This window comes from Culex pipiens, chromosome 3, assembly GCF_016801865.2.
Source record: "Culex pipiens pallens isolate TS chromosome 3, TS_CPP_V2, whole genome shotgun sequence".
NCBI lineage: Eukaryota > Metazoa > Arthropoda > Insecta > Diptera > Culicidae > Culex > Culex pipiens.
In genome coordinates, this window is record NC_068939.1 from 141,268,426 (window position 1) to 141,280,581 (window position 12,156).

A 12,156-nucleotide genomic window follows, 5' to 3' on the forward strand; every position below is an offset into this window, starting at 1 on the left:
TCAGCACTCGTCGTATTTATCCAACTCGGTAAACTTCGGTGGATAAATGTACAACTCGTGCTGAAAAATCTTCTTTTTGCAACTTGTTGCATAAACTACCATTTTCAAACGGATTGGATTAAAATTTTGTTTAAGTTTAACTGAAAACTACAACGAATGGTCGGATGACAGATCCGAACATGGTTTCCTTCAGGGCTGCGGAGTCGGGTCATATTTCAAGCGACTCCGACTCCGACTCCGACTCCGACTTTCTGGAATAAGCCGACACCGACTCCGGCTTTCAGATCCAACCAACTCCGACTCCAACTCCGGCCCACCAACTCTAGCCGACTCCGACTCCAGCTTTCAAAAAATGGTTGGCTCCGACTCCAACTCCGACTTCACATATTTTTAAATATTTCAAAAGTTAGTTTACTATTATTTTGAAAACATTGATAAATAGGATAATTTAAAAACTCTTTAAGTGGAAAAAACCGGAAAAAAGTTTCTAGTTTTACAAGTTTTAGACGTTATTGAAACAGAAATAAAAAAAAAAAACACCAGTTTTGAAGGCATTTTCAGAAGAACAGTTTGGTAAGCAAATTTGGATTTATTTACTTAATTCAATATTAAATTGTTATTTTTTTAATGATCATTAAAAAAGCTGACCTTACTGATTGATTTAACAAAAAAATTCAATTTGCTCACTTTTAAGTTGACATTTATAAGAAGCACAGTGACTATCATAGTCACCTTGTATTTTTAAATAACAATGTTAAACGAAACTATGTTTGAAAGCTCCATTGAAATTTTTAAGACGTACGCCAAGGCTGAAGAAGTTTATTATTACAAATCAATGTATCTAAAAAAAATCTTCGTGGTAAGAACGCTTAAGGGGTCCTTTGCAAATATCCGTGACCTAGAAAATAATTTACCTCGGAATTTTGGATTTATTTGAATTTTTTTATTTTTTTTTATATACATAAAAGGAGGCGCGCGATACTTCTTGCATCTTTACCTAAAACGAAGCTTTATGAATAATCGTGCGTCTCCATGAAAATATATGAAAAAACTTAGAATTGGATAAAAAACAAAAATCCACAGGATAAATATTTTCTAGGTCACGGATAATTTTTAAATCTTGAAATCCTGCCCTATCATGAAATCTTGAGATTTGTTCAACGATAATTTGCAACAATATCAAAATAGTTTGCCTAAGGATCAACATTCTCAGACACTTTGTTTTTGTTTTCGATTTCCATAAATAGTGATTATTATTTATATTTTTTGATGTACCTCCTAACTTTTTTCCTGAACATTGATTTACTTAAAACCACCAAGACATTTGCTATCGGGGTATAAGATGACTGTGTGTGTACTTTTTTCAGAAAGAACTAGATTAAATTTGGTCAAATTTGAGTTTAAAGGGTACATAAATATTGGTAAAAGGATGCAGTCAAAAATCAATTAAATATTTCTGACTACAAAACCAATATTTTTTTATTTTGTGTTATGATGATACTACATACTTGGGTAAGAGCTGATTAACAGGTTATCATTAAGTGATCTCTAAAAAATAAAAATGGCAACGTAGCGCATGCAACTTGAAAAAAACTCCAGCTGTACGAGTTTTTACGACTCCGACTCCGACTCCGACTCCGACTCCAGGCTTCCCAAAAAGCCCCGACTCCACCGACTCCGGCTCCGACTCCGACTCCGACTCCACAGCCCTGGTTTCCTTGTAGATAAATTTGACAAAAACTACATAAATATCACATATTTGGTTATAACTTGAGGTTTAATCTTCATTTTTTTTTAGGACAAAGAAAAGGTCTTTCGATTACCCTACCAACGATGTATAAAATGAAAAGTACAAATTACTGAAAACGTGTCTTAGTAGAAATCCAGAAATGTGAAAGGGGTTGTACCGCCTTACCGTCACGAGATTTCGAAAAATGGACCTCGGATTCTCGATCAGGAATCAAAATTATCCCGTAGAGCAAAATTTCTTGTAAATCGAAGAAGGCAGCAATTTTTTTCGATTTCCCACTTACAAAATTTCAAACATTATTTTTAGATACAAAGTTGAATTTTTAATAAAAATATAGTTGGTTTGGGCTGTTCGAGTGTCGGTTCAAAACGGAATCGACGTAACACCTTATAATGTGGCCCTCTTAAACCTTGCGGTTTCGTCAATGGATCCACAGGTGTGTATCGTTCTTTTTGCGACAAGACTCCGCCTCCCGGGTCTCCTAAGTGTGAAGGTATGGCACGGGGAGAGGGCACCGATTACCTATATTTTACACTTAGAATTTTTTTGCGTCCGCCTCGGGATTCGAACCAGCGACCTCTGGATTGTGAGTCCAGCGCGCGGTCCGATTGATCCACACAGGCAGACGAGTGTCCGTTCAACTTGATGGAATTTGTTGGGATTTGTTCGCCATTTTAACCCTTATGAGATCTCATTGACCCACGACAATCACCAGGCTCAATGTCACCCCAACAGACGGTTGGCAAAATTTCACTTTCAGCAGCACAGAACACACGCATGCATAACAACCCATCACACACAGCTTCCGCGTCCATTCTAAGCACATTCGCGGCTTTCTACCATACCGGGCCACACGGTTCAAGTTCAGCAAGAAATTGGCCCGCCCCATGCTCGATCGAAGGTGAATAAACCCATTAACCCGCTGACTCTTCTTCTGCACCTTGGCGCCAAAACTGGACATGTTCTTGGTTCGCTTTTTTTTACCGTACTCACATATGAAGAGCTCAGCACTGCAGTACTGTTCGATTCGTGTGAGGGAAAGTGATTTTTTGCTTCCAGTTTTTTTTTTTCGCTGAACCTCGCCGGGTAGCCGGCAACCGGTCCGTAGGTGCCTCTAATCGACTGGAAAATCGCCGTGGCACATGGAGAAACGCTTGAGGCCACGAGGTTCCCTCGAGCGTGGCCTAGGTCATGATCACACCGAATACGGAGTTGAGAGTTGGCAAAAACAGAATGGGAGCTATTCTTTCCCACCTTTCGTCGCCGGTAGAGTGTCAACTCGGCTGTGAAGGTTGGCTCAACCCGCGCTCTCCAGCGCCGGTTCATGAAACCGCCAGAGGTGATCTGGTTGACGATTTTGGAAGATTTTTGACTAAACGAATTCGTGCGCCACGATGATTTAAGATGTCAAGATCGCATGGGACATAAATTTAGTTCGCAAAAGGCTGGTTTTAATTTTGGCTGCCGACTCGTGTTCTTGCATTGTTCCACCAAGAAAAGGCGCAAATTTAGCCGCCAAAACAGACCGACTTGATGAATGCTCCTGAGAGGTTTGGGTAGAATGCTTACGCTGCCAAGCAGGTACTTCATGGTTAAGAAAACATTTGGGGTAAAGTTTTTTCGGTTGGAAGGAAAAGATTTTTGCTGAAGTTTGCGTCAACACCTCAAGGGAAGCCCTGTTTTGATTCCGACCTTTTTATGATGGCTGTAGAGCAGTCTTTCAGTAATTAGAAAACTGTTAGCAGTGAAGAGTGCCCCTCGAACACAATTGCTACTTGAAGTGATCATAAAAGGTATTTGCATTTCAAACATTGGCAAGTGGAAGCCATACACTTGAGATTTGATTCAGATCGTAAACAACAATGTTGCGATGGCGTGAATGTTAATTTATTAGTCAAACTAATAATTCTGATCAATTTTAATAAAAATTCAAATATTTATGGGTTTTTTATAACTAAACGTAATAGCACTCGCAATCCAATTTTAGTGAGGGGCTTCTTGATAGATCGCGAGATTTTCGAAAAATTTCAATGTTTTCGATGGAATAAGCAAAAAATGGCTCGAAACTCGAAACTATATTGTTTTTTTGTGAAATACCTATTTGCAGTACCGCAAAAGTTTGTTTTGTCAATGCTTGGATATTTTGAAAATTCATCCTTGCAAAACAACTGGATGGTATAAAACGCATTTTGAAACAATTTTTCTTCGATTGTTTCAATTATCATATCTTATTTATTATATTTATTGGTTATAATTTTACTAAAAAAAAAAAAAAAACCACTCACACTCACAAATTGAGTAGGCTTCCTCACAGTAAACACTCTCGATACTCACCGTGAGTGTGAGGGCTGAGTAAATTTACTCATATTTGAGTAAAATGAGGGTGTGAGTAGGCCGTTTCCAACAATTTGTTATTTACAAAATCAATGACTACATCAATCCAAAATCAAGTGACTTTATCAATCGGTTGTACATTCGAGGTAGCGTCAATGTCTATTAATCCGAAGGTTGTGTCTGTCTCGTATTTTTTTTTTTTCATTGTTTCAAAAGAAACCTTGGATTGTCAAAGTCCAGTGAATGGGCAATTATTTTCATAATTTTAAGATTGGTGACCGGTCGAATCCGTTGCGGATTGACCTACCGCAGGATAAATCGGAGGCCACAGACGAGGGCAGCTTCTGCGGGTGGATGTTGGCAGCCATACCAAAAGAAGATGGCCGTGTTGCTGTGGGTAATGGTCACTCCCTTCGACAGCTGTGCAACTGTGGCCACTCTCGATCGCTGACAGAACCAGGATACGCCAATGGAGCCTCAGCGGCCGCCGGTGGCCCTAGCCTTAAGCTGTCCAAAGCACTGGATCGGCCTTTTTTTAGTTTTCAGTGAACCTCCAAGCCAAACCCACCGGTGGCTACTGCAACTTCTCTGGCATGTCCCGATTCTTAACCAAAACACATTTGTACAAATGTCGACGAGCGGGAGTGGCCACTTACCTCAGCAACACGGCCATCCACTGCTGGTAGAGCTGTTAAAATTCACCCGCAGAGGCATTCTCCGTCTAAACAACCTTCGACCAATCCGTCGGTAGGACAGCTGGAAGCTGACAACAAACGGCTGAAAAAAAAACAGATTAAAATCAGGATTTGAACCACTGTGATAAAAAAAAAAACTTCTAATTGATAGCACTGTGCCTCTACCATCAGGACTACTTTTTCGCTGTTGAGTGAGCAAGAAAATTACCGATGTAGAGTTTGACATCTCGAAATTTGTATTCTAAAATAGCCCTCATGAGCGCTCAAAGCCCTCTTTGTGAGTAAATGAGGAAGGCCCTCACACTCACCGAGAGTGATGAGTAATTTACTCGCAGGTAACTTAGTTTTTCCTCATGGTTGAGTAACTTGTGAGTGAGTTTCCGAACTCTGAATTTTAGGAAGGTGCAAAATCATATTTTTGAGTAATGTTTTAAATATCGAAAATCTGAACATAAAATTACAAAAAAAAATAAAGTAAAATCGAATTGGCAATCGAAAAATACTTTACTTTTTTTTAAATGTACCGTTTACAAGCTAAAACTTTTTTTTGTAAAAAATAATTGTTGAAAAAAGAGCAATCTGATAAAAAGATTTTTTAAAAATTCTATTATTTTTTCCGGAACTTAGAAAATTTTACAATAAATTTCTGAGATACAGCCTCATAAAGAATTCGAATCGTTGAAAAATAATTTCTCTAAGTGTCACTTAATTAGCCTGTAATTTTCAAGTGACGATATCTCGAAAACAATTCGTCCGATTTTCAATGTTAAAAATTGAAACATTTGGATATTTTCTATTGTTTTCAAAAAAAAAAAAATATTTCAAAAATTTTATGATTTGATCTAAGATATGAAATAAGACAAATTATCTATTTATAAGATCTTTTCAATAGATAAGCCAGATTTAAAAAAGTTGAGATTATTTATACTGAAAAAATCTAAAAATTTCACAAAAGATTAAATTTTTACATTGAAAATAAAAACAATAATTTCCGAGATATCGTCAGTTAAAAAACAGGCTTATTAGGTATAAATTAGAAAACTCAATAGCAGAAAAATATTTAACTCTTTAAAAATATTTTTTCCAGAGGTGATTTTCTGTAAAGAATTATTTTTAAACTCAAAGAACCTAAAAAAATCAAAAAAATGTACAAGGTAATTCTCCGCCAACTCACACAGCAGTTGCCCTGACCCCCCTTTGATTTGCGTGAAACTTTGTCCTTAGGGGTAACTTTTGTCCCTGATCACGAATCCGAGGTCCGTTTTTTGATATCACGTGACGGAGGGGCGGTACGCCCCTTCATTTTTGAGCATGCGAAAAAAGAGGTGTTTTCAATAATTTGCAGCCTGCAACGGTGATGAGATAGAAATTTGGTGTCAAAAGGACTTTTATGTAAAATTAGACGTCCGATTTGATGGCGTACTCAGAATTCAAAAAAAAAACGTATATTTCATCGAGAAAAACACTAAAAAAGTTTTGAAAACTCTGCCATTTTCCATTACTTGACTGTACAATTTTTTGGAACATGTCATTTTATGGGAAATTTAATGTTCTTTCCGAATCTACATTGACCCGGAACTGCAACTTTGTTGAATATTATTACACTCTAAAAAATAACCCTGCAAAGTTAGAAAAAACACGAAATTTTAAAATGATTTTTTTTTGTTTTAAATGAAAAAATGACCCTTACGGGTCAATGTAGATTTGAAAAGAACATTAAATTTCCCATAAAATAACATGTCTCAAAAAAAATTACATTCAAGTAATTGAAAATGGCAGAGCTTTTAACAATTTTGTAGTGTTCTTTTCAATGTAAAAAACGTTTTCTCGCAATTCTGAGTACGCCATCAAATCGGGCGTCTAATTTTACATAAAAGTCCCTTTGACACCAAATTTCTATCTCATCACCATTGCAGGCTGCAAATGATTGAAAAACACCTCTTTTTTCGCATGCTCAAAAATGGAAGGGGTCGTACCGCCCCTCCGTCACGAGATATCAAAAAACCGACCTCGGATTCGTGATCAAGGACAAAAGTTACCCCTTTGGACGAAGTTTCACGCAAATCGAAGAGGGGTCGGGGCAACTTTTCCCGATTTCGTGCGAGTTGGTAGAGAATTACCCTATACCGTATAACGGGATGACTTTGATTGATTTGAGATTTTTCTGCGAAATGAAGAGTACAAACTAAATACGTATGGAATGGTATGGAATCATACTTACCGTTGTAGATAAGTGTTAAAAGTACTTGTAGGAAAAAAAAATCATAGAATGATGGTGATGATGATGAATAGTATTATTTTAATATTCCTCACGTGTCAATATATTTTCCATGGAAATGATTTTGAATCGGAAAACAGAATGCATATTCGGATTCTAGGTAACATATTTTTTTAGATGATAAAAATCATATGTTTTTGAAACATTATTAAAAAAATACATTTCTGGAGTTTTTTTTTAAAGGTCCAATAAACCAAATTTTCAGATTTTGCTTTTTGGGTGTTTTTTTAACACCCCTGACTCAAGGCGGTTTCAAAAACACCCAAAAAGCAAAAACTAGAAATTTGGTTTATTGGACCTTTTCAAAAAAAAAAAGTCCAGAATTTAAGCTTAATGTACACATTGATTTTTTTTTCATAAAACTGTACTAGCAACAGTACATTTTACGCAAAATTAAATTTGAAAACCAGAACTGATTTTGACAACAAAAACTGTAACTTTCAAGGTCACCCCTTAGTTCAAAATAAGAATCTCCAACGCAACTATTTTTTTTAAACACCATTGATTTATTTTGCATGGGCTTTGTGTGGAAAACATGTTTTAAAAAATGTTGAAACACACCATACCAGTTAGAAAAGATTTGAAAAATAAATTGAAATCCTATTAATGTCACCCCGGTTTACTGTACCTAAAAATAGCTCTAGCTTGAAAACGATACATTTTATCAAAAAAAATGTAATGTTGGGAAATTTTCGTTTGTTTGACAGGTTAAGCATCCGCTCTAAACTCCATCCAATTTGCTGATTTTCGTAATTTAAACAACTTATTTTGTAGAACTGTTGATAGAAACTTGCTTGCTCACTTCCTATTGAGCTATTTATCACTCGATTTCACGATGGAGTAAAATGCTGTTCTGAAAATTAAAGTAGTAAATGTTCAAAACAATTTCTACAATTCCACAACATCACTCAACACTCTTCCCAACACCTACCTGGAACACCAGACAAAAGATGTGGAACGTGGTCGGTATTTGGAACAGACACAGCAGAAACGTCCAACAGAACTGCCACAACCCGTAGTGGCCGATGTACTCGGAAATAATATCACTATCGCCATCCCCGCCGGCAGTCACATTACTGTCACTATCACTCTTATCGTCACCACTGTCAAGGTAGATGCTTTTGCCACCTCCAAGGCCCTTCAAATCACGGCTTGACTTTTGATAAATGTTTACGATCCCATAGTCCGGTGGACCATCCGTGGCGTCGAACCCTTTGGAACTCTGGTCCACCGGCGTAATGGCGTAAACGCCACCGTCCAGAGTTCCTCGCTGCTGCTGCTGTTGGTTATTCATCTGTTGGACGAAGTAGTGCCGTTTCATTCAAGTAGTTGGAACTACAAATCGCGAATATCCTACGAGGTGTTCATGAACACCAACTGGGTAAAATAGCACTCCGGATGTCAGTTGGGTCGGTAATCAACGACACTTTGTAACAACACTTTGATTTGCTGCAGGTGCCCCCTGACACTCTTGTTAGTAGAAGGCCACTCAATGATCCGGTAAGGACTCTTTTTGATCCAACCTCCCACGAGTTGACGACTTCGATCATTCGCACAAACTGCTGTGCAATTAGACACTACTGAGCTAAAAAGCTGAACAGAACATAAAAATTAACTGCTTCACACACGGCGTTCAACCAGTGCTTATCACTTATCACCGCCACTACCTTGGGCTAATTGTCGTACAGATCTTGGAGTTGAGTATTGACACTCTCAATTCTACCCAAAAAAAAAATCTTTTCAAAAAATCATTCAGAAGAATTCGCGAGGATGTTACTTGTTTGTTTGACGATCGGGAAACCGCGAGCTTAGCGTTGCACATGGAAGGAAGCGTTCGCAGACACTGAGTTCTGGTCGTCTGATAGCGAGCGTTAATATACCACGAAGTAATAGCAGCTATTGCTGGCCAGACCCAAACAAACAAACATGTGCGACACACAACAGCAGCAGCAGCAGCAGAGAAACGAGCGAGCGCCGCCGACGGACGAACGACGAGACGATCAACGAGACTATAGGCAACGCAATGGGTGTACAAAGCTACGACAGGCTGCGGTGGCTAGGGTGGTTTTTTCAAAGACCTTTTAAGGTTTGAAAACGGCCCACTTAATCACAAAAGCCGTTTTTGCGAATGCAAATTTGAATTTATTATAAAGGAATTAATCAGATTTCTATTTCTTCAGAAGAAAGTGTTTCATCAGAAATTCATTTGGTAACAAATTTGTACATACAAACATTAGCTATTGTGTTTCATATCTGGAGTTTTTTGAAAAGGTCTAATAAACCAAATTTTCCGTTTTTCCTTGTTGGGTGTTTTTTAATACCCCTGAAAGGCGGTTTCAAAAACACCCAAAAAGCAAGAACTGGAAATTTGGATCTTTAAAAAAAACTCCAGATATGTGTATAGGACCTATTCAAAAAAAATCTCTAGAAACGTATATTTTTTTCGAAACAAAAACATTGTTTCATTGATTACAATATCCTTCTCACATTTATTCGCATCACCCTAAGATCACTAAATAGAAAAACGGTGGTATGGAAAACAATCAAGTAATTTGTGTCGCTCATTTGCCTACGTCAAAATAGGAGGTGTAAGCTAGCAATCTTAATTTCAAAGTCTGTTTCACGTATAAGTGTGTTTTGAGGCTTTTGTTTCAGCATTTCAATTTTCACTTTAATAAAAACTATAGATTTGTATATGTTTCCTTCTTTGGCTAACTTGATTACCATTTATCAAATTTCAAAATTCCCACGCAAATTTCTTTGGGGTATCAAAATTGTTGTACTTTTTTGTATTTTTAATTTTGAAATTAGGAAAATTAAGGAATGCTAACGAAAGGATCAAATACAAGCCTATTCTTTTTTATAGGTCCTATAAACATATGAAACACAATAAAAAACTCTTGATGCTTATAAGAGCTTATAAGTATACTTCAATGCTTACTGTGAGCATCTCTCCCCTAGCAAAACAATCGGCGGAGCGTTTGGCATCCTTCGTGGGTATAACACTGCTTTGGGTCGAGCAGAACAGAGCTCTTCCGACAGACAGAACAAACCACGATCATTGTACAAAAAAAAACGGCCGATGATCGGGTAGACTTCGTGCAACACTCTCAATTTCAATCGGAACCTAGTATGATCGGCTTATAACGAGACGTGAGATCCCAACACGAATGGATGGAGTTAAATGAGTTTGATTAAAAGAGTTAATCGGATCGTTAGTTTAATACTTGAAAGTTGAATATTTTTCAACCTACTTTTTCTGCAAAATGATTTCGTAAAATTAACATAAACTTATTTCACCTTTTAATGTATTTCATCAGCAAGAAATCATTTTCTTTTTTTCTAAAATAAAAATGATCCTCGATATTTCTTTTTGCAACATCAAACTCTGTTACCGCCTTAAACTTTTAGACACGTTTCCAGTCATATTTGAGTGGCAAACAAAAAGAGCGATTGGTTCCACTGCACGTGGAGGTGCAGTGATCTTCTCTTTTTTTATCTACACACTAAATTAAACATGTATGAAAAAAAAATATTTATAGATTAAAGTATATTGTGTACAGTTTGAACAGAATTTTCGTTACAATCAGTTTGATTTTTTAACATTTCTACTGATCGAACGAAATAAGAGTGTACCTCTATCATTTTCTATAGACAAATTCATCAAATTATAACTACAATTGTACGTTGCACAGTTTAAATGCGATTATGTGATAATTTGGTAAGATTGGTTTTTCTTGGTGCCATCACGTGCATTGTCTTGGCCACGTGCAAAACATTTTATTTACTTTGATGATTAACGAGCTTAATAGTTCTAGAAGGTTGTTTGAATGGAACCGAAGAAAACAATCGTTCGTGTGAGAGTTTATCACGTTTTTATGGGTTGAGTTTTTTTTTCTTGAGAAACAATTTCTTTGGGTGAAGATTTCTTTACATTCTTGTATTTTTTTAAGAACCAATCATCTTAACAGCTTAAGGAAAAGGTGATGTGGGTAATCTTTTCATTTGCGATTTTTGACGAGTAGTCTTGTCGAAAAAGGAAAACAAGTATTTTCCTTCTTGAATGTTGATGTACAAATTTGGCAAATGACACAGTTTTGACAACTGTAACCGTTGATACAGGTTTTCTTTACTTATAAATAAATACATACGAACGTTCACCATCTTTGAGGTTATGGTTAATAGGGAAAAAGGGAATTAACAAATATTTATAAACCGTCCGTGTGGATCAATCGGACCGCGCACTGGACTCACAATCCAGAGGTCGCCGGTTCGAATCCCGCGGCGGGCGCTCTAAAATTCTTTGTGTAAATATGGGTATTCAGTGCCGTCGCTCCGTGCCATACTTTCATACACTTAGGAGCCCAGGGCGGCGAAGTCCTTGTAGATAAAAGGAAGACACTACACTGAAATAAAATAATAGTACCAAATTCCTTTATTCTAGGAATTTTGCCTCTTTTCCTTATTTAGTAATCGGGTTTTTTGGATTACTTAATAAGGCAAGGAGCCAAAATTCCAAGAATTTAGGAATTTGGTACTTTTATTTTTTTTTCAGTGTAGTGGTTGGTACTAGCAATGGTGGCCAACAGCTATAAAGTCAACTTCGTTTTTTTATAAACCAGCTAGTAGGGATTTGGTACAAAACGATTGAAAAACACAATTTGTTAACACACTGATACAACACAACAACAAGGTGGGACCAATATCAATAAGAATAACAAACTACCGAATCCATCTCCGGTTGGTGGAAAATGGAACGACTCTAGAGGGTGGTGTGACCTCCCTCTGTGATGTCATGCCGTGTCACTGACATCGGAGGCTTAAAGGAACCTTGGAATACCGCCATCGGTCTATTCCTAACCAGGCAAGTGTGCGATCAACAAGTTGAAAGTAGAGCTTACAATTAGTAGTAAGTGCGAAGGTGGAGAATTGTGCGCGAAGCACCCTACGTCGTTCAGATACGTCTAAAAACCTGCAGTACGGCTCTGCAGATGAACGATTACCAGCGGCTAGAGTTCAAATTCGTCGGCTGGTCCACTCACTACTCCCCGTCCACAAGACCTTTCGTGTTGCCTGGTCCGACACCCCGATCGCACACT

At 37.4% G+C, this 12,156-nt stretch overlaps 1 protein-coding gene across 1 annotated transcript in view; it reads right to left on the bottom strand.

Moving 5' to 3' along the window:
- The window catches only part of LOC120417531 (organic cation transporter protein), a 50,655-nt gene extending 41,756 nt beyond the window's left edge, over window positions 1-8,899 (bottom strand). The window contains exon 1 of the mRNA XM_039579613.2: window positions 7,989-8,899. Coding sequence (XP_039435547.1) covers window positions 7,989-8,378 — 390 coding nt within the window. The 5' untranslated portion in view covers window positions 8,379-8,899. The remainder of the gene's footprint in view (window positions 1-7,988) is intronic.
- Window positions 8,900-12,156: the final 3,257 nt, after the last annotated feature.